Source organism: Rhinichthys klamathensis, unplaced genomic scaffold (genome assembly GCF_029890125.1).
Source record: "Rhinichthys klamathensis goyatoka isolate OS25496 unplaced genomic scaffold, OSU_Roscu_1.1 h1tg000254l_1, whole genome shotgun sequence".
NCBI classification, from domain to species: Eukaryota; Metazoa; Chordata; class Actinopteri; order Cypriniformes; family Leuciscidae; genus Rhinichthys; species Rhinichthys klamathensis.
Window position 1 is genome coordinate 4,309,731 of NW_026606776.1, and position 23,604 is coordinate 4,333,334.

The following is a 23,604-nucleotide window of genomic DNA, read 5'->3' on the forward strand; positions in this document are numbered from 1 at the left end:
CAAAGATCAATGCTGAAGCTGCGGCTGAAATCGGTCACTCGTTCACACATTTACTATTTTCAACATGGTGAATGGCATATAGTGCACTGTAGGGGATAGGGATTGATTCAGACAGTGTAAATATGCTTTCCATTGGGGTGAATGAAGTCTGTTCATGTTAGTGTCACGCGAACCGCCGCAGCACACACACAGTCTGCTCCGGTCCAGAGACACGACAGCACACAGCGGATCATATGCGAGAGTCGGCGCAGACCACAAAATCTATCGGACCCATTTCTGCACAGAATGCTAGATTTTAAAGCGATATGGAGGAGATTGGGAGGTGAAACGGTTAGAGATTAGGAGGAAACTGCATCTTTACCGAGCTCAACGGCTCTGGCCGAGCTGTGATATAAACGAAACACTATTTGCTATTTTGAAAAGGGGGAGGAGCGGTTTGATAAGTCCCGCCCTGTCTTCCTGTTTCAGTGGAAATTACGTCAACACATTGAATAATGCTCAATTCAAGGCACTTCAATGGCCCTTTAAAGCAAGATTGATTCTGATTGGCTTATGGATTCTGTTCATCAGCTGGAAAAATTTGCTCCGAAAGTGATTCAAACGATATTCCTCTGTGCTGTTATTATCGGTATAGTTGTGGTTTGGACTCTGCTATTCTTTTAAATTTAGAATGATTTTTATAGTCCCTATGAAATCAAAATGGGTAAAATGTTTTTTAGTTTTTTTTTTAAATATACGTGCCCTCATAATCTTTTATCAAAATAACTTTCCCTCCCTCTTGCAGTGTCCGTCCACTGTTGTGAGGGAGGGACAACACTCACATGACATCACTGCAAATAGTCAACTACAATGATTAAATCAATTCCTGGTGGACAAAATCAAGTCCCATCCTACATTTTTTTCTTACTCGAGGAGCTGTTTCACTCGTCAGTACGTCACAACAGGGAAGAAAAGACTATCGCAACTTCTGTTTCATGCCGACTTTAAAACTAAATCTTTATCGTTCTAGTTATCGTCCTCAGTGTGAATCTGCCTTGCCCTTTATCTTTCAGCCTTAATGGTTCCCAAAGCGTACAGATATTCTCTCTTTTTTTCCGCACACAACTGTTATATTCTCCACACCTTTGTGGGTGTATAATAATTCCTATTTGGGATAGAAATCATGACAATATTCCAGTGGTGTTCCCACTGCTGTCTGAGGGACTGTAGAGCATTGCCTGGAGGCAGAGAAATGGTCAGTGAAAATGGTAACAAAAGAGACGCTAAAACACAGAGAGCCTACTGTTTATAGTCACTTTCCCCACACACAGAGAAACAAACTAAACAAGAGAGACTCAGGAGACAGACAAAAGAATCAGCTCAAGGAATGGTGGGAATTTTATTCTGCTGAAGACTTGAAGGATGGGAATAGCGATTTCTCAAGCATGTGCTAAAAGAATGAAGCAGCAATTATTAAATGATTAAATCCGACTGGAATCCCACTGGTCAACCGTGCTGCTGCTGGATTCAGTGTTTCCTCATTCACACTTCTCTGTAACTTCTCTATTCTATCTGCTCCCGGACAATGCAACCTCACATCACAAAAGCAATCTGATCATTGTCAAATCAAGCGTTAATCATCCACCTTGCTGTTTTCATAATTTAGGCTGACGGGTGAACCCAACGAGTGATCCGGTCCAGGATTACAGATGACTCTCAGTTGATTGGGAACTGTACTTCAATGGTCAATGTTCCGCTCTTAGGATAAATCCCACCATTCCCTCAGCATCATTCGTCTCACATTCTCTAATTAGTTTTCGATGTGCTGGAAGAAGATGGATTATCATCAAAAATCTCCCCTCAAAAATTACAATATGATTTAAATTAAACAAGCCTCTGTCTTTGACAAAGAGAAAAGATTCATGTTAGACTCTGTATTTTCTCAATGTGCTGCAATATAAATAACAGTTGATCCTAACATTTTGACATTCTAAACTGCAGGTCAATTTGGTGGTTATATTGTTGTAGATTTATTGGTGATGTTGGTGTTTTATTTTATATTATTACATTACAACCTGATTGATAGAATTGTGAAAAATTATCTTTGTGACAAGACAGGTATCTTGTTTGAGCATCTACATTAGATCCTATACTGATTAAAACTGATTTTGAGACTTGCACATATTTCTCAGTTCCAGTCCGATGTAAACCTGGGTCCTGACCACAGTTTCAGTAATGACCCATTGTCTGCTGCTCTGGGACGGTGGGTGGCATCATCTCTTCAGCAGCCTCAGCTGGGTGCTAATGGTATTTGGCACTTTTTGGCCCTGCAGATTTTTAGAAAATAAAGTCTCCTAAAATACTGTAACATGTCTGTTCAATAAAGACAGGGCATTGGATTCAGATGCAGTTTGACATTTATTAAACAAAACGTCTCTGGTTACTGATGTAACCTATGTTCTCTGAATGGGGAACGAGACGCTGCGTAGCTTAAGACGCAGTGGGAACGAAATACCATACTCGCCAAGCTAAGCGTTGCCGTAACTAGTACAATGACCAGATAACTCACACGACTGGTTCAAGCAGATAAAACTTGGGAACCTGGAGTCATATCGAGATCCAAACTGTAGAATCTGACAAAAGTGTGCGGAGAGGACCAGCCTGCCGCTACACAAATATCTTCCAGGAGGGCCCCTCTAAAAAGTGCTTGAGAGGAAGCCACACCTCTGGTGGAATGTGCCCTGATGCTAAGAGATGAAGGCAGACCGCACACCTCATATGCCAGCGAAATAGCCTCTGTAACCCAGTGGGAAATTCTCTGCTTTGATGCGGCAAGCTCGCGGCGGCCAGCACCAAAACATACCAAGAGTTGGTTCGATTTTCTCCAACCGCCAGAGCGATCCACATATAACTTCAATGCTCGGACAGGGCAGAGCAAATTAAGTTTCCTGTCCTCCTCAGAAACAAACGGAGGAGGATGGAAAGAGTGAAGGTTAATAACCTGGGAGCGAAATGCTGTGGACAATACTTTGGGGACATATCTTGGTCTCGGTCTCAAAGTCACCCTGACCAGACCAGGAGCGAAGTCTATTCATGTCTCGCTAACCGAAAGAGCGTGCAAATCCCCCACCCGCTTCAACGAAGTCAAAACTAATTAAAGAGTAACCTTGAGAGTCAGAATAATCCTAACCTAACCCCACGCATAAATGCTGAGACTAACCTCAGTTTACCCAGGGGGATCTCATCCGACTCTCTATGAGCGGCAATAGCAGCAACGTATACTCTCAGAGTAGTAGCGGCCGCTCCAGAAGCAAACTTCTCCTGTAGGAATTCCAGCACTGAACCCACTGGGCAGCTGACTGGGTCCCTAGCGTGTGCCGAACATCATGACTCAAAAACCCTCCATTTGGAGGAATACAGCCTTCTCGTGGAAAGGGCTCTCGCACTCGCAATGGTCTCCTGGACGTCAGTGGGAAGACCAAAGTTCAAAGCTAGCAGCCTCTGATGGGCCATACGCATAGCTTCCAAATGTCGGGGCGACGAGGATGCCATATCCTGCCCTGAAGTTGGGATAGCAGATCCTCCCTGACCGGAATTCCAAAAGAGGAACCAGTTCCAAGAACCACGGCTGGGACGGCCAGAATGGGGCTATAAGTAAGAGATGGGCTCCGCTCTCCCTCACTCTGGACAGAACTGCCTGGATCAACTTGACTGGCGGGAATGCATAAAGTTTCCGCATCGGCCATTAGTGGGCGAATGCATCTATCCCCAACGGTGCTGGGGGGCTCAGGGAGAACCAAAGTGGGCATTGGGACGACTCTTGTGATGCAAAGAGGTCCACTTCTGCTTTCCCGAACACTTCCCAAATCAGGGCTACTGTTGGGCGGTTCAACATCCATACCCCCGACCTGAGCTTCTGCCTCGACAGAAAATCCGCTGCGAGGTTCTGTTCTGACAATGACATGGTGCCCTTCGAGAAAAGGGAGAAAGTGAAGGGCCAGGGAAACAGCTCTCAGCTCCAAGCTGTTTAGAGCCTCCCCTGTCCAGACCCCACATGCTGGCCTGCCCTCGAAAACCGCGCCCCAGGCGGTCAGAGAGGCATCCGTCGTAATCATTTGGCGATGGAAAACTGCACCCATGCCGACCCCTTTCCGAAGGAATAGGGGGTCCCTCCAGATTGAAAGGGCGCGTAAGAAACCGCGCGACACCTTCAACAGGCTAAGAGCCGGTCCTGTGGACCGGGCCCCTGAGAGCTTCATCTACCACAGAAAAGATCTCATGTGGAGCAACCCTAGGGGTAGCACAGGGGAGGCTGCGGCCATGAGACCCAGAAGTGCCCACAGAAACATGATGGCCGAGCGTGAAGCGAGCCAAACATGTCAAAAGACTGGAAATCCGGGCAGGAGCCAAACGGGCCTGCATCAGAACGGAATCCAGGCGCACCCCTAAGAAAACTGTGCGTTGAGCTGGGGTAAGAACACTCTTCTCTGTGTTTAACCTTAAGCCGAGAGACGGAATGTGACGAAGGACAATGTCCCTGTGGTGAGTCACTAATTCCCTGGAGTGGGCTAAAAGGAGCCAATCGTCCAGGTAGTTGAGTATACGGATGCCCTGGAGCCGCAACGGGGCCAGAGCAGCATCCATACACTTTGTGGATGTTCTCGGCGCTAGAGCGAGACCAAAGGGTAGGACCCTGTACTGGTACGCCTTTTCTCCAAAGGCGAATCCTGTGTCGCCGTACGACCTGAATATGGAAATATGCATCCTTCAGGTCTACTGTCACGAACCAGTCCCCCGCCCGAATTTGAGATATGATAGCTTTCAGCGTCAACATCTCGAATTTCCCTTTGTAAAGGGACAAATTCAGCCAGCGAAGGTCTAGTATAGCTTGCAGACCGCCGCCCTTCTTCGGGACCAGGAAGTAACGGCTGAAGAAGCCTTGCTCGACTTCCTTCGGAGGAACCTCTTCTATCGCTCCCTTGAGGAGAAGGGACGAAATCTCCTGCTGTAGTACAGAAGCCTCTGAGGCGCTGTTGACTACAGTTGGAAAAACCCTGTTGAAGCAAGGGGGGTTGCGACAGAACTGAAGCGTGTAGCCAAGCCGAACCGTGCGGAGGATCCAAGGCGATACCCCTAGCAGACGCCTCCGTTCTTGAAAGAAATGTGATAGAGGAAGTGGAGTGTTGCAATGCAGAGGACATACCTGTGTTAGGTTGTCACGCTGACTCCTGTGGGGTGGCGTGGTCCAACGTGACGGAGAGCACTTTACGTCCTGACACGTAGTGGGAGGTACCACTACCTGGATCAGTATTACAGGGTCTGCCTGCTCCTGAGGAAAACAGAAAGTGCCTCCGAGGATGCGAGCGGCAGGTATAAAACGCTGTGGAGGCGAGGGGAGAAAGCTTAACGCCTCTCCTTCCTCCTGCGCCAGACGGTTTGAATGAGGTTGGAAAGTAACTGCACTTCGAAACACGCGGGGAGGCGAAAGTGGCAGGGTTAGAGAAGCAAGTGAGAGGTGGGCAGAAATGCTTACGCGGTCTGTCCCAACCTAGTAGGTCAGGGGAAGCTCTCCTTTTTCTGACCTGAGGGTCAGGAACGATTCGAGGAAGCTGGAGCGGAAGGTTTGATAGACCGCTTCAGCTCAAGACGCCTATGAGGTCGCTGGCGGGGAAACGGGCGACCGCGGGCTCCCCAAACCGTAGCTGGTGGGGGATGAGCCAAATCACTCCTCCTAGCGGTGAAATCCGTCCTATGAGAAGGACGTTCTCTGGGTTGAGACGGGGAGGGATTAGAAGATTCCCTAACCCTCCTGGGCATTAACTGCCTGAAGGCAGCTGACTGGAATTTTGCGGCCCGAAACTTGTCAACCGCAGTGTTGACCGCCTCCCCGAACAGTCCAGACTGAAAACCTTTTCTTTCAGTCCAGGAGGAAAACCTTTTCTTTGTCGTGGATCTCTGTGAGATTGAGCCATAGGTGGCGCTCTGCAGCAACCGCCCCCGCCATAGACCGACCTATAGCGCGTGCGGTGTGCTTGATGGCTCTTAAGACCAGATCCGTGGCCTTACGAAGCTCTTTGACAGCTTCTGGCGTAATTCCGGATCCCTCTTCCATCTCCTTCAAAACATCCGCCTGGTAGGCTTGGAGGATGGCCATAGTATGTAGGGCCATGCCTGCCTGACCAGCTGCCATGTAGGACTTTCCGATAAGGGCGAGAGTAGTCCTGCACGGTTTAGAGGGAAGGAGGGGGCGAGATTTCCACGACGTAGCAGAAGACGGAGAAAGGTGAGTAGCCAACGTGTCCTCGACCGCTGGAATGGCGGAATAGCCCTGCTCCACAGAACCAACAAGGTTGGTAAAGTCGGCGGCTGCCGCATTTGTCAGACGAGCAGAAAAAGGCTGTTTCCAGGATCTGGAGATCTCGTGATGCAGATCACTGAAAAAGGGCAGCTTTCGCCGCTCTGGCCTAGAATTAGGGCCACTTAAAAATCTTTTGTCGAGTTTTGACGATTGTGACTCGCAGGACTCGTCGGGCCAGTCGATAGCGAGCTTCTCTGTAGCGCGCGAAAGTACTTCAATAAGCTCTGTGTAGGCCGCAGTAGGCCGCGCTTCCTGACCGCTAGGCGGGAGAACGTCAGAAGATAAAGCAGGCCCGAAATCCTCGGAGTCGGACGCTGCAGTGTAAATCACATCTTCCAGCCCGAAAGAAACCGTTTCGCGCGCTCTCAGGCTGGGGCCTAAATAATCATGTGAAAACTCGACTGGCAGGATGCCGCGTGCGTGCTCGGGAGAGGGAGGGAGAGAACGCAGCATTGAGTGACCCTATGAAAGAGAACAAAAGTGACTCTACACAGAGAACAACAGGAACTAAAACAAACACGCACAGTACATCCAAATAGGACAACACCAGACAAGGGACATGAGAAACACTGCTGCTGCGTCCGAAATCGCATACTTTCTGGAGTAGGTACGTATTTTAAATAAGTTATTATTACTTCACAACTGCTTAAATAGTACGCTCTAGTATGAGTGTGTGTAGTACGAATGTAATTCGGACGTACTACATTCGCCATGATGCCATTCTCATGTGACCTACCAGTGTCAGTTACGTCTTTTATAAACCTTCTCCCGTGGCCTCATGGGATGGTAAAGTGTTCATTGTATGCACACTTTAGAGTCTCGCCGGAAGAAGCAGGTCATTCGGGAACCTCCTACTCTTTTATGAGTACTGTGAATTCAGAGAACTAATCAGGGTAACTATGGAGACTAAACATGGGACAAAGCAAACAGGAACTGAACACAGGAAGAGAACAGAAACAATAGGAACAGAAAAACACGTCAACATAAAAGTCCTTAAACGCAAGACAGGGGAATACAGGCTGGAATCATTTGTTGTCCAAGAAGAAACACCGACATACAGATTGTTACCCACCTTTAATTTGATCAGTTTTTTCCTGTTTTATTTGTATATTTATTCATGTTTTTGTGTAACTTTTTATAGGAGCACTTTGATATCACTTTCAATATCTATTGCTAACATACAAAGAAATAAAATGCAGTTTAATTCATAAAATTTTCCTTCCCAAATCTTCTCAGTGCACTAGCCTTCCTCCTCAATTTCTTTGTCAGATTTAGGGGACTATTTGTTTGCCGCTGCCCGTGATTGTTAAGAATGTGGTATTTGCCATATTTACACACAACAGCGCTCATCTCTGCTCGGGCCTCTGGGTGGCATTTAAACCCCTCGGTCCTTCAGTATTAAATCGTCCTCTGTCCTTCATGAAGGACCTGAGGGACAGACCCATCCCGGACCTCTCATTTCTCTGTCATTTTCCTCTTAATTACTTCATACATCCCTGTTTGTAATATCCATGTCCTCTGTTCTGCAAAAAGTGCAGTTTGTTAGGAAGAAACACTCACCTCAGTCTGTACGCTATTAGGATTTCTTACACCAATAACAAGGAGTTTATTTAACCTATCCCACTTGTTGTCTCCTCATCACATGGTAGACATGGCCAGACATCTTCATGGTAATAACATCATGGGATGACTCAGATTAATCATCTTTAACAACAAGAAGCCATTTTTTGTCATAAAAGAGTGTGATCAGAATTGTTACAATAGAACTTTGAACTCAGAGAACATGTGAAGTGATGCATGTGGGGTGGGGAGTTTTGTTTTAATGTCGTTGTTGGCAAAGGTTTGATAAAAACCCTTCATCCACCATGTTTTGAGCAATAATCAAAAGTCGGCGAGAGAAAACAGGTGTAAAAAGTCTCTTAAATGTGTGTATTTGCAGGTTGCTATGGCAGCTCCAGCTAACAGTCTTTTGTGATCATAATTTTCTATAAAAGCACAGCCTAACAATTCTGGACTGAGGGGTAATTATTAAATGAATGAATGAATGACGTGTATGGTTTAGTTAAAATATATGCCGTGTATAATTAGACATAATTAAAATATTTTATGTATTATTGTAGTATATTTTATATGTGCTGTATGTGACATGCAAAGGTGAGGGGGGCTGGTAAACCCTATTATGGGGACAAAATGTCCCCACAAAGATGGCAATATCCGAAATCCTTGTCCTTGTGGGGACATTGTTGGTCCTCATGAGGAAAACACCTTATAAATCTTTTTTTTTTTTTTATAATGTAAAAATGCTGAAAGTTTTCTGTGATGGGTAGTTTAGGGATAGGGTTATTTATGTAAGGGGATAAATAGCCTGCATACGTCCAGTATAAAAATCATTATGTATACCATAGTCCCCATAAAACATGAAAACACAATGTGTGTGTGTGTGTGTGTGTGTGTGTGAGAGAGAGAGAGAGAGCGAGAGAGAGAGAGAGAGAGAGAGCACGCATGATTTAATTGGCCTTATGGGGGAGGTGATCTTGCACAGAGATCAGGTTAATGAGGATGTTAATATAGATGTAATGGACATTTCCCACAGGAAACAATGTGCTGTTGTTCTGGACATGAAAATTAAGGGATTGTGGGATTGTGGGCGAGTCAATTAGAAGAATTTGAAACTGTACTTACATTCCCACATAATAAAAATGTGTCAATCATTTTTCATCAGTTTGGCACAAACTTTTAGTGATTTAATATGTGTTTTCACATCATTTTATTTCAGTCAAAACTGTAAAATTAGAAAGACGTACTGCATTAAACATTTAAAGGAAAAAAAAACGTTGCCATTGAAAGCATAGAGGCCATTAACAAGTGTGCTCAAGAGCTGTTATCACAAAGATGAAAGATCTATTAGCAAGAGCTTGTTTGTGTAGAAGCAGCTTTTCATTTCAAAAAGTGAAGACTGAGCAGCGCTGTGGAAAGGGATCAGGCACGGTATAAGAGAGAGATAAACAAAAGACCACCAAATTAAAAGGGCATTAACAAAGAAAAAAAAAAGATTTTAAGCATTATTTTGCTAGCTCTCATGGTGTTGTCAGGCAGACTTTTTTATAATCAATTATCAGTTGTCAGAATCTGTACAATGAATATTCATGTGACAGCACAGCCGTGTAAAATGTTTCTTTGTGCTTGGAGCCCTGCGGTCTTATTGTTGTATTCTTGGCCTTTCGCAGTACACCATGTAAGGAAATGTGCTCTGTAACTGATAGTGAGTTAGCACTCTTTCCTCCTAATCAGCCCCCAGCTCACCTCTTCCTACCAGGATATAATCCTGAGCAGCCCACCCCCAAATCCCCTTTATAAAACCTAATTAAATCATGCTAATGCCCATATTCCCTGGATATGACTGGCTTGGCAGATTTGAAACCAGCCAATTACGGGGTTAATCAGACCCTTGGTAATAAAGTTTCCCTCTCTCCTATACATTTGAAATGAAGCCAAAATCCTGAATTGGAGAGAACAGCAGAGAGAGAGAGAGAGAGAGAGAGAGAGAGAGAGAGAGAGAGAGAGAGAGAGAGAGAGAGAGAGAGAGAGAGAGAGAGAGAGAGAGAGAGAGAGAGAGAGAGAGAGAGATCGAGAGAGATCGAGAGAGATCAAGAATTTTATATGGCTGATTTGCAAATTTACGCAACCACCGTTGCCATTGAGGTGATCACAACCCCCCCCCAAAATATTTAGATCAGCCAATATGGGTTTTTTAAAGGTTGATGGTTTAAATTATTACACCTCCCTTCTTCTCATTACCCACATAGGGGGTTAGATCCATGGTTGAATGTGTCAAAAATGTTACAAATCTGCAGCATTTGAAGTGCTTTGAAGTAAAGAGACAAAACAGTCTTGATTGGAAATCATGGGTTCAGGCCTCAAATGATTGCTGCATCAGAGCATTTCTGCTACTATGTTATTATTTTTATTGTCACATAGATAATCCTACAGATGCCTATCCAAAATCTGGGAAGAAAGATTTTTTTTAATGTATATTCTTATCATCTCATGTCTGTTCTTTGAGTTATAGGAGCATGCACAGATGACAAGTGACAAGTACAACTGTTACCCTCCTACACACACACACATGACAGATCCACTCACAGAAAGTGACAGATTGAGCGGAGAGCAGCTTCACATTTCTTCTAAGAGCTTCTGATCTAAAGATGTCACTTACAGCCTAAAAAGAACAAGAAAGGTGACAGATTTATTCAAAAAATACTTTTTTTTCTGACATATTATCAGGACAGACACCAGAAGATACAACAGTCCAGTTACTGCAGATGTGAGCTGATCGAATGTGATACTCTCAGCTTGAAGTCTTGTTTTTGGAGTCTGATACAACATGAGAGAGAGAGAGAGAGAGAGAGAGAGAGAGAGAGAGAGAGAGAGAGAGAGAGAGAGAGAGAGAGAGAGAGAGAGAGAGAGGTAGCTTCTTTCATGCACACCCTAATGAGAGCTTCCCTGTTTAATTAATGTCTCAAGAATATTAATTCTGACCGAATCAATTAAGTAAGAGGTTAAGTAGGGGTGATTTTTCTCAAAGCTATTCCCTGCGTTAAAGGAAACAAACACATACAGGAGAGCGAGCCGGATGCTTATTATTGTGCATGCATCATTTCACCAGGCCCTGCATTCCCTGCTGACTCGGGCTAATTCTAATTAAGACTAATGAAAGTCTCATTTATGAGAAAGCCTGAAACAGGTATGCAAACATTCAGGGTGGCTATGGCTCGCAATGATAATGACCTCAGTACCACTTGTTAATTTAAGACCTGCCTCCTTAGCAATTAGAGCTGCCTGACACAACACAACTCTCTCTCTCTCTGTCTGTGTGTGTGTGTGACTGGATGATGCCTGAGATCTTTATTCTGTTTCCCCAGTCACACACCTTAAATCCTAATGATTCAACTGAAAAACAGACATTTGAATTTTGATATCTTTCTTTCTAACTCTCATTCACGCTGTTCTCTATTGTATAATCTTGGCAAGTTGGCATATAGCCTATGTAGGCTAGATAAGAACAACTCTTTGTGCATTAACAAAATAAATAAAACCACATTACAATGTACAAATGTGATATTGTCCCATGTATTTTTGCACGGTGTTGGTTTTACGTCACGTAATTGTGCAGGCCGTACGTATTTCTGAGGCTCGAGATGGCTAAAGCAACCAATCACAACACGCCTCTATCTGGTTCTCATGACGTCATTTCCGCGGAGCGCGTCCCCTACTATTATGGTTAAACGTCGCTTATAATACTATTATTAAATAGTAAAGATTATAATGCATGTCGTGAGACACTTATGGTTGTCAATGATTACAATTACTGGCGCCGAATTTAACAGGTCGTTTCTCAAGGGTGTTTTATAGGGCTTGTACTCGTTTGGACTTTTTTTTGCCAGCCTATCAGGAGCCTAATGGTTTTGAGTCAAAAGTCTAGTTTTCTACAGCAGTTGATTTGTAATAGTTTCAAACACCTAACTAGGGAACATAATAAAACCACACAGCCAAATTTTTATACGTATATACCATTTGGTAGTTTATTGATTTTTTTTTTTTTTTTTTACTGTTTAAATTATTGTCGAAAAGCCATAAATAGCTCTGGAAATCGCAAATTGTGGAATGGAAATTTTAAAAGTGTTGTTTAAATGCAACAAATAAAGTTATTCTTATCAAATCATTGTAATTAAATAACAGGTTCTCATGAACTTACTCTGTATAATGTGACAACGTGCCCCACAATGAGTTTTACTTGTCACATGAGTCCTTTCTCTTTATTTTTTCCATTGCAATAATGCTGGAAATGTTATATGGCTTTTATGGAAGGACTGTAACCACTATATACATTAAATAAAGTTTTTTTTATTGCAAGCCGACATTCTTGCAAACTCACCTGATATTCTTTACATTTTCATATAAAATCTGCCTTGAGATACATAGATGTGTTCCTGAAATGAAAATGAACTAAAAATAAAATAAAACCATAATTCAAAATTTTCAAATTGCACAACATAAATGAGAACATTCTGATATTTGGTTGTTATGGATTTTATTATACATTTTTTTATTAAATGCTTGTTTTTTTCATCCTTTCCTTTTTATTTTGTACACAGATGGTTTGTCAATGGCTTTGCACTGGTATTGTTCTCAGACCCCATGTGAATTGCTTTAATATCAGCAGAGCTGGCAATATAAAAGACCTTTGCTTTTATGAGTTGTATGTGCAATCTGCTCTCTCAAGCCTCCAAATATCTCCAGTCTGTTCTTACTTGTAGAAAAAAAAAAGGCCACGTTACACAGCTATACATTTCCTAAAGGCCTTTACTTTATGTAGCCTCGGTGTTGTCAATATTATCAGTGTCCTCATATTCTTTAGTGAACTCATCTGTTCAGGTTTCATTACACCCGTCCTAATCCTCTCACACACTTGCCACGCAGCACAGGGCACCGGGTCGCATGTCAGCCAGATTTGTACCAGATTATTCTCCACAATTAATGGCTGTTCGGGCCGGAGGGGTCGGCGAAAGGCAGACAACCCCGCAAAGCTACGGCAAACACTGAAAATTAGGAGCAGAGGATTTTAACGCTGCCACTCATATCTCCAGATGACCTTTAGTGAGGCTTCGTTTCTTCTCCTTTATTCGCAGAAACTGGAGGAAAAGGTCTAATTGGGTTTTCATCCCATTTTTTAAGGTTGGAAAGTGCTGTCAGCTGGGTCAGTCAGAATCATTGTAGGTAGACAACATAAAGGACTTCTCTCATTGTCATTGAGTGTTGATGCAGACTGTCCCGTCCTGGAATTATTCTATTAGACTATTATTTTCACGAATCTAGGTTTAAAGGACCTAGAAAAAGTTAATCATTAAGATTTTTAAGAAAGGTGACAGAGGTCTAAAAAAATCCACATTTAAAAAAAAAAAAAAAGATAAAAGAAAATGTTTTTCTATTGATGTTTATATAAATGTGTGTTTAACCTGTATGTACACTACCTATCAAAAGTTTGGAGTAATTAAAGGGGTCATATAATGGTACATGCACTTTTACAAGTTGATTGTACTGAAATGTGTGTTGCCAGTGCCTGTACACAAACATCATATAATGATAAAAATCCATCCAGTGGTTTTGTTTTAATCTCCTTATATGTTTTCCCCTGCCTCAAATCAAGCCGTTCGTTTTTGTGACGTCAATAAAACGGACGCCCCTCCCACGATTGTTGATTGACGGGAGCGTTTCAACACAGACCCGCCCTCGCACATGAGGGAGCTGTCAATCATAGTCTGCGCGGACCGGACCGGACCGGCGCGGTCATTGTTGATATGCTGGAGCACTGTCTATGAGCAGAATGGCGTCTAAGCGATTGTGGTGTTCTGTTCTTGGGTGTAATAACGAACACAGTCATTTTAATGTTCCTGAATCCGAACCGCTGAAGACGCAGTGGCTGAGTTTTGTTTTCGAAGGGAATATTCCCCACGAGCAACGTCAATGCTCTCATGTTTGCGCGAATCATTTCTCACACCAGACTGCTTTATAAACGAGGGTCAGTATAAAGCTGGATTTGCTAAGAAGCTTTGCTAAAAAGGATTGGTACCAGATATTCGTGTTCCTGCTGAATCTCCAGAAGAACGGAAGTGAGTGAAACGTTTTATTAAACTTTATATTAATATATTAATCTTTGCAAATCGCTAGCTGCACGCTTCACAATGAATGCGTCTAAGGTTTACACTCAGGGTACATTACGGCATGTTTTCTATGTATGACGTTCTCAATATAATTCATAATTCCACGTATGCACAGAACAGAGGGGCGGAGTGAGCGCAGCTCATGATCATTTAAAGTCATATGCACTGAAACGGCGTGCTGAAAACAGAGCTGTTTTTGACCAGGTAAAATAAGTGTTTTCTTACAATACTAATGAGAATTTTTAATTAAAGTATATTACAAACTTTTAATTTAGACCCTAAAGAATCATATTACTTGTACAAAAATGGCATTATATGACCCCTTTAAGAGATTTTAATGCTTTTGAAAGAAAAGGTTCTTGGTTCTGCTCACCAAGGCTGCATTTATTTGATCAAAAATACAGCAAAAACAGTGATATTGTGAAAAATTACAGTTTAAAATAACTGTTTACTAATATATTTTGAGATGTCATTTATTCCTAATGGCAAAGCTGAAACTTCAGCATCAGTCTTCAGCGTCACGTCATTCACATCAGAAATCATTCTAATATGCTGATTTGATGCTGAAAAGAGCTTCTTAAAATATTTGTGGAAACCGCGCTATTCAAAAGTTTGGGTTATAAGTACGATTTTTAAAATAAAGTAATAATTACTTTTATTCAACAAGGACTTTCGCTCAAAAGTGGCAGTAAAGACATTCATAATGTTACGGAAGATTTCTATTTAAAATAAATGCGGTTCTTTATTATCTATTCATCAACAAATCTTGAAAAAAAGTATCACGGTTTACACGAAAATATCACTAATAATAATTAAGCACCACTAAAAATAATCAGCATAATGATTTCTGAAGGATCATGTGACACTGAAGACTGGAGTAATGATGCTGAAAATTCAGCTTTGCCATCACAGGAATAAGTTACATTTAAAAATATTAAAATAAGATGTATTTGTAATATTTCACAATATTACTATTTTACTGTATTTTTGATCCAATTAATGCATATTTGGTGAGCATAATGGACATCTTTAAAAAAGAAAAAGTATTCCAAACTTTTGACCGGTATTAAGTGTATTAAGACCAATATCTCAGTGTAAAGGGTGCATATCAGTGCACTGGAGTAAGGTATATGTGTGTGTGTGTGTCATATCTGTGTCAGCGACTCAGCGCTGTATGCAGTGTGGGGGTGTTGCAGACAGGGGGGTGTGCCTGGCTATTGGGATTGTTGACAATTGACCTTTAGTGCAGTCAGTGTGCTTTCAGCTGCATACAGAGAAACGGCATGACAGCACACTGTCTCTGCTCTGGATGCCAAAGCCTCTGTGAGCGGGTGAGTAAATGTGTGCGTGCGTGCGTGTGTGTGTGTGTGGTTCAGGTATTCCCTACATTATGGGCCAAAATGTCCCCACAAAGATGGCAATATCCAAAATCCTTGTCCTATGGGGCATTTTTTTGGTCCCCGTGAGGAAAACAGCTTATAAATCATACTAATGTAAGAAAATTTGAAAATTAAAAAAGCAGAAGGTTTTCTGTATTGGGAAGGGTTAGGGTTAGGGTTAGGGTTAGATGATGGAATATACAGTATAAACATCATTATGTCTATGGAAAGTGCCCATAAAACATGAAAACCCAATGTGTGTGTGTGTGTGTGTGTGTGTGTGTGTGTGTGTGTGTGTCCTGGTAAATCCTATTGTGGGGGCAAACTTTTACTTTAAAAAAATATATATTACATAAAGGATCATACGTTCTAAAAAGAAAACTGTCTGAATTTTCAGAAGCTCTCAATCTCAAATCTCATTTGTGTTCATGCATATTCAAGCAAGCATAAAGTCTTGCATTGCAACACTATTTTAAATATTAATCGGATTTGTTTTTAATATTAATTACAATTTTAAGCTCAAAATTAATTTGAATAGCAACTGCAGAGAGTGACATTTTCAGTGAATAAAGATTTTAATGTATTTATTATAAATATAAATAATGTAAAATTTCTCTCTGTTCTATAGCTCTGATCAATATGAAAAAGTGCAATCCTACAAAAATATTGCTTTTTGTGTTAGATAGATATGAGGGTGAATGAATGATTTTAATTTGATGAATTTAATTTACTGATACACATACTGTTCAAAGGTTTGGAGTCAGTAAGATTTTTGAATTTTTTTGAAAGAAAATTTAATACTTAGCATAGCTGAATTTAATAAAAAAAATACACTAAAAACTGTAATATTGTGAAATATTATTATTATTTTTCAATATATTTTATGATGTAATTTATTCCTGTGATGGCAAAGCTGAATTTTCAGTATCATTACTCCAGTCTTCAGTGTCACATGATCCTTCAGAAATCATTCTAATATGCTGATTTACTGCTCAGGAAACATTTCTTATTATTATCAATGCTGAAAACAGTCGTACTGCTTATTATTTTGAAATGGAAATACATTTTTTTGATGAATAGAAAGTTCAAAAGAACAGCATATATTTGAAATATAAATCTTTTGTAACCATTATAAATGTCTTTTGACCAATTTAATGTATCCTTGCTGAATTAAAGTATTCATTTCTTTCTTTCCTACAAAAACCAAAACAAACAAACAAACAAAAATAATAACTGACCCCAAACCTTTGAATGTTAGTCTTACTTAAATACTTATTAGCCTACAATGTCAAAATAAATGTACCATTTCTAATAGGGTCAATCAACGATATCTTAAATATTTACACACCTAATAACATGAATATAATTTGGATATTTTAAACATTTTTAATCGACCCTATTAGAAATGGCACACTTAATTTTTCAACATAATATTTTTTTCTCTCAACATTCTTTAGTGGAAATACTCATTATTTCACACCTAAACAAAAAACTGTATCCACATTGTGATGGAATAATATTTTCTCTCTCTCCATCCATTGTCACAGTGTACGTGGGTCGGATGACTGTCTGACTCATCGGCCTCAAATCAATATCCATTCACACCGCAACAAAAACAAAGCAGAGATCTTGCATTGATAGCAGAGCAACACAAAGATGTCTCTAGCAAAATCTTGGAAGGAGTTGCAAATTCCTTCACATCCCACAATGCTTTGTTTCATTGTTGTGCTGTGCATCACCTCGTTGGCATGCCGACAAAGGGAATCCTCCAGTCCCTGCCAGTAACAGTAACAGGGCACCTCCGCAGTCACATTACAGCGTCAATAAAACCAATAGCTTCTGGCTTTTAGAAATGTCCATGATTCTATAATGGCTGAAGAACTTTAAATGTTGTCTGAAATCTATACATGATTCAGTGCATTAAAATTAATGTTCACACTTTATATTTGGTGTCTTTATTTACATAAATACCGTGCTACCGTGTAGCCTAGGCTACTTGTGTTCTAGTTGTATTGCAAAACACGGTTAAACTTTGGGTAAGTTTACATGACAACAATGTACTAAAAACGGAAACGTTTCCTTTCGCAATGACAAAGAAGCCTACACAAGCAAATTTCTCGGATCTATGCATTTATTCACGTAACAATTATCGGCACTAACAATACAAATTAAACCAAATGTAGCCTTTTGAAATTGATTTCGGGACATCGTAAAGTAAATTTTTCCGAAATTTAAGTTTTTTAGCTTTTAGTATGAATAGACTAAGGTTATGAATAAGCTGGTGTGTTCCAAAACAATGACAAAGTTCGCAATTAGGAGATATTCAAATCTTACAGTCTCACACTTCCGCTAAAATAGATCACGGATTTTTATGACATCACTTCGGACTTCAGCTTCTCCTCACATCTTCTGTCCAATCAAATACTCTCTAATCTAAAGCGTCCCGCCCCCTATGCTATAAATACCACCTGGCCAAAGCGACCGTTGACACGTCACGGAGCAATATGGGTTAGAGATGTGTGTTCGGTTGCTCAAACGCTCGAGTTTTATTCCGTTTTCCAACTGTACTTTGGTTAAGAATTAAATGGCTAGAATTTATTCACACCTCTACTATTGAATCCAACGTATCATCAGCGCTCGGATGCGCTTCCATGGTGTTGTCAAGTACAACTTGCAGTCTGTGAGGTAAACTAAACGCCATTGGCTATTTGAAAAGGGAGAGGGGCCATTCAATATGTCCCGCCTTACCTTTCTGTTTCAGTGTAAAATACGTCAACTCATCATACAAAGCTGCGCGTTCCGGGGGCACTTCAGGGGGCCTTTAATGCGCCCCTGCATATAATGGACATCAATTGGAAGCAAAATTGTTTGGCTAACAACATTCTTCAAAATATCTTCTTTTATGTTCCACTCAAAGAAAGTCAGTCATACAGGTTTGGAACAGCGTGAGGGTGTGTAAATGACATTTATGATTTCAATTTTTTTGGGGGGACTGTCCCTTTAAGGTACTTTAGCAGGACCTCTGCTTGATTTAATATGCATGCAGTGTAATTATCGTATTCACAGGGCTATTCTGACACCATCTGAAATGAGGATTAGACATAGCTGCAGACCTGGGATGCTACTTTAATTGCATTTTGCTAGGTGCTGATCACACTGGAATGGGCCGTACTCATCTCACTGTCAAAGAGTCTATACAGGGATTATTAGGCAGGCGTATGACGAGATGCCCTGCTCCTGAAAGGCCTTCCTGGCTCAGACACCTATTAATCAGCTATTTTACAGACATATAGTGGTGGCTTTAGACTCAATTAGTTGACATCTTCCATTAAAACGCATGACTGGGGGAAGGAAACAGTGTATGTGCATGCTTATGTGAGAAGGACACATCACATGCTTCAACTGCCACAAACATTATGTGAGAAATATGAAATCACTGAGCATAATGACAGTCACGCACGTGATAAAGGCACGTCCAAACAATGCAGAAGGCAACCAGATACATTTAATAACAGAATTGTGTTTTTCAGGCTTTGCAGATTGATTTACTGTACATTTTTTTTCATACGATATGAATTTCTTTCAGTCGGGATCAGGCTGAAATTACATCCTGTCGCGACAAACAATAAATTAGTTTAACTGCTCCAGCTCTTTTATGCAAAAGCTGACAAACTTGACAAACAACACTGATCCTAGAAGATGATGGACTTAACAAGTTCATTGCATGATGATAACAAACCAAAACAGATTATAAAACAGGAGCAGCTTCATTGTACAAAACATTTCTTTTAAATCATCAAGCTTAAAGCATCCAAGTTCTTTTAAAAGCAGTTTCTGAAGTCTGAACATAATCTAAATATAAAAATACATAATCATGTTAAACCACAAAAATACATAGTCAAGTAAAAGAGTGCACTCTATTAGTGTGTGTCGGACTGTGCATTTCGACATGCGAAGTTCATTAAGTGTCTTTTTAAGGATGGTCATATTGAGTGAATTATCCCTTTTAGAAAAGAAAGAAAGGCACATTAAGTACATTCCCTGTTATCCTCTACATCAAGTTTACAGTTATAATATGTTGGATAACCGATTAATGGATAAAGTAATGGATAACCAATTACTTTTACAGGCAAGGTTTTATAAGAAGCATTCTGAAGTGGAGCTTTAACCGTTCATGAATCTGAATAAGGGATAAAACGTTCAACATTCAAACGAGTGCTATTACATTTCATTATAATCTTTAAAAAACCCTCTTGTTGAACCAGAGTCAATGCAAAGTCTCAAAACACTGTACACACCCCAGTTAAGACTAATTAAAATAACTGATCTGTATACAGTAGCACAATTTGTAATACAATAACATTGTAATACGATAATGTAAGAAAGTAACACAATAACATTGCATACAATAATGTAAGAAAGTAACACAATAACATTGCATACATTCAACATAATGTCATTAATTAAAGTTTGAGACAAGATTTATGGAAAAGGAAATGATAGAAGTTGAATAATTTTTCCCACCAGAAATTTACAAATGACTTGAAATGAGTGAAAAAACAACAACAACAAAAAGTGTGCAGTGTAAAACAGCAAAATTCATATAGTGCATCATTTACCTCAGAAGACACCCGGAGCCCTTGAATCTCACTGTGTTCAGTAGCAAATAATCTGCATGAATAAAATGGCACAACAGAAAGATCACAGGATAAAGCTGCTCAGAGAAACATTAAAAAGACAATCATGCTTTCCAGTTCACACAACATGGCACTGCATGCATTAGATAAAAAATATATACTCTCAAATACACTTTGAAATATTTTTAAAGAATATATTCCGCTCTAATAATATCTTTTTCATTCGAATACATTTAAATAAGCATGCTAAAACAAAAGCTTTACAAGATTTTTTTTTTAAACGAGTGTAGTCGAAGGCAGCCAGACGGTTGGGTGAGTTAAAGACTTGAGAGGATGTGCTTGTGATCTGACCGGAGTGGGCACAGCGGTCAGAGCTTTTTGGTGTTTGTCCAACTTTGTGGTGGGAGCTGTTGTCTGGTGGATCTTTTGGTGTGTAGTTGGGATTCAAAAGCCGCCTCCACTGCGGTCGACCGAGACAGGTCCTCTCAGATCCAGCCCCTCCTCCACCGTCTTCATCAGGATAGCCAGACGACTGTCAGAGATTTGGCCTCTCTGGACCGCACTCATGAGCTGAACCAATCAGAGAGCAAAAAGAGAGGTATAATCAAACAGAGACATTTTTTGAAAAAAGATTTAGGCTTAAGAGGCACCATTACTGATTTTAAATACACCTCCACTGAAAAGTTTGGGATCTCTTTTGTATGATTTTGAAAGAGCCCTTTAACATTCACCACAACGATCCAATCATTTCCCAATGGACAAAATCAAGCCCCGCCCTACATTTTTTTCTTGTTTGAGAAGCCGTTTCACAAAAATAGGGAATAAAAGACTATTCCAACTTCCGTTTCATGCCGACTTATGCTACAAAATATTTTGCATCTATAAACTACAATTTAAAATATTCTGTTGTAATATATTTTAAAATGTAATTTATTCCTGGCAAAGCTGAATTTTCAGCATCACTACTCCAGTCTTCAGTGTCACATGATCCTTCAGAAATCATTCTAGTATGTTGATTAGCTGCTCAAGAAACCTCTCAATGCTGAAAACAGTTGTGCTCTATTAGAAAAATAGTAATATTCTTTAACTTTAACTATAGATCAATATCTACTGTTATACAAGCGATCACACAGTGTCACCTACGTCACTTGTCACAACATCCCTGTGTTGTGAAGTCATGACAAATCGGGTCCTCTCTTGAAATCGGGCCTCTATCAACTATCAGTTAATGATTATACTAAGTACATATGAACAAAATTCATTTTAAATATGTATAGCTTACTGTATAGTGCATAATTAAACAAATTGAACAATTTCTTTCACTTGATAAACTGTTACTTAATCAATAATAATAATAATAGCCTATTAAGTGAATAATTCAACATCATTACATTCTTTTTATAACAAATATTTGGACATTTAACACTTAATTTAACATCAATTTAATTCCATTAAATATGATTGTGAATACATGTAGGTTAAGTGCAAATGTGTGTATAAACTAAGCTATCAGGCTAATAATCAGTTATCTGTATGGTATGCTGGTACATAAGCTAACCAATACAGACATTAATTGTCATTACAACGTAGTTCAAACTGCATTTATCAAAACATGATTTTGTAGGAATTGTAATCAGGCGCTAAAGAGAGTACCTATTAAAAGTAATTTGAGCCAATGGGATTGCTTGGGGTCCTAACAGAGACCTGGGCTGCATTCAGCCCCAACAAAAAGTTGCAAAACGTTTTTTAAACGGAAACGGTGGTGCGTTGAACACCCTGTTCTGATGACGCAAGAGTTGCAACTATGGCAGCTGAGAAGGCCATTCTTTGTGTTCTTTTTAAAGTATTTTCGGAGCCTGATGAAATCGGTATAAATGCGCATTTAATACTGCAAAATACACTCGATGTTCCAGTCACTGCCCTTGCTGTCCAGAATAAAAGAGAACATCCCAATCGAGTGAAGGGATGTGTGGAAACTGTGGTTCCTAATTATTGTGATCCAACATTTGCCTCGCATTTCAGGATGAAAAGACAAACATTTCAGGTGAAGGATAATCCACTTCTTACCTCCGAGACTGTGTTATGATCTATATGACCATATTATTTTTATTGTAAATATTAGGCTTATCATTATTGCTGATCACTGTTGATATGCTATATTTTTACTATAAAACTCTTACGACAAACATGTCTTCTAATTGTTGCGTATACCGAGCTGCAGCGGACACATTTGTAAACCACTTTACTTGGACCCATTGTGCGAGCTGTCTCTTTAATACCGCGTGGTTTATATAAATGTTGCTGCTGTTTGGCTGACATTTTTGACACACCCACCAAACAAGAGAAAACGGTGGTCTCCAACCCCATTGCACACCGTTTCCAGGAAACATGTCGTTCAACCCGGAAACCGTAGCAAAACGTTGCGCACCGGTTTGAGCTTGAATGTGCCCCTGATTTTGAAGGGAGGACCTGATTTCTCGCCAACGTCCCCCGTGTGATCGCTCGTATAACAGTAGACCGGAAGCATATTAGTATTTTTCTTACACACACCTATCGTTTCGCTTCAGAAGACATTGATCCATCCACTGGGCCGGGTCATATTGAATACAGTCACTCTGTGTGGTTTTGTAAGCATCAAACGAGCAGCACCCATTCACTTACATTACATTTATATGGATGGACTCACCGAGATTGATTATTTTCCTAAAAATCTTTGTTTGTGTTTATCTGAAGAAAGAAAGTAATATACATCGGGGATGGCATGAGGGCGAGTAAGCGATGAGAGAATTTTCATTTTTAGGTCAACTATCCCTTTAAAGGTTACTGGTTTAAACCCCAGAAAGGGTGATTATTACTTTTGACACCTTTCTACCTGAACCATATATATTAAACTAGTTGATGTTTCATTATGGTAAAAAGTACAGAATGGTGCTGCTCATTATTAATTTACTGAAACTCTAGAGACACCAGATCAACTTCATACTCATTCTGATGAAGGTACGACTTTTCAGAGCTACTAATCACTGTGAACCCGTCGGCTTCTGACAAAACATGGATGTACTGACATGTAGATAACAAGCACTTTTATTTTTGAGGATTTCACACCTACAACTACTAATCCTGCCTGAAAACCAGGGCGACACTAAGACAACCTGCAGTCTATAAATAGCTATTATTACGGCTTCTAAGGGTTCATACCTGTAAGAACTCATCCAGTTCCACTTGTCCGTTTTTGTTGAGGTCCACCTCGTTAAGGATCTCGTGGAGGGCGTTCTCATCAATCTGAATGTTGAGTTTCTAAAAGAACACAAATCAGTGATAGAATCAGTATCTAAGAGACATCAGAGTCAGGCTTGACGGAAATGTTAAGGGCTGAATTAGAACCAGAGACAATGAGAGCTGAGAGAATGAAGGCTAATAAGAAATTTAAAATCGTATTCTTTGGAGATAAATACAAGCACGTGCTTCATTTTCTCCAGCAGCATTCCTGTGAAACAGATGCTCTCCGTTCTACCCACCACTCACAGTAA

At 40.4% G+C, this 23,604-nt stretch overlaps 2 protein-coding genes across 4 annotated transcripts in view; both read right to left on the bottom strand.

The window, feature by feature from the left end:
* The window catches only part of cunh7orf57 (chromosome unknown C7orf57 homolog), a 131,435-nt gene that overhangs the window by 32,551 nt on the left and 75,280 nt on the right, over window positions 1–23,604 (bottom strand). The gene's annotated exons all lie outside the window — the stretch shown is intronic.
* Window positions 19,514–23,604, bottom strand: part of gpd2 (glycerol-3-phosphate dehydrogenase 2 (mitochondrial)) — a 36,492-nt gene continuing 32,401 nt past the window's right edge. For both annotated transcript variants that reach the window (XM_056266818.1, XM_056266817.1), the window contains 2 exons: window positions 23,273–23,371; window positions 19,514–20,644 (listed from right to left, as the gene is read on the bottom strand). In XM_056266818.1, the coding sequence (XP_056122793.1) occupies window positions 20,519–20,644; window positions 23,273–23,371 (225 nt within the window). In that variant the 3' untranslated portion in view covers window positions 19,514–20,518. The remainder of the gene's footprint in view (window positions 20,645–23,272; window positions 23,372–23,604) is intronic.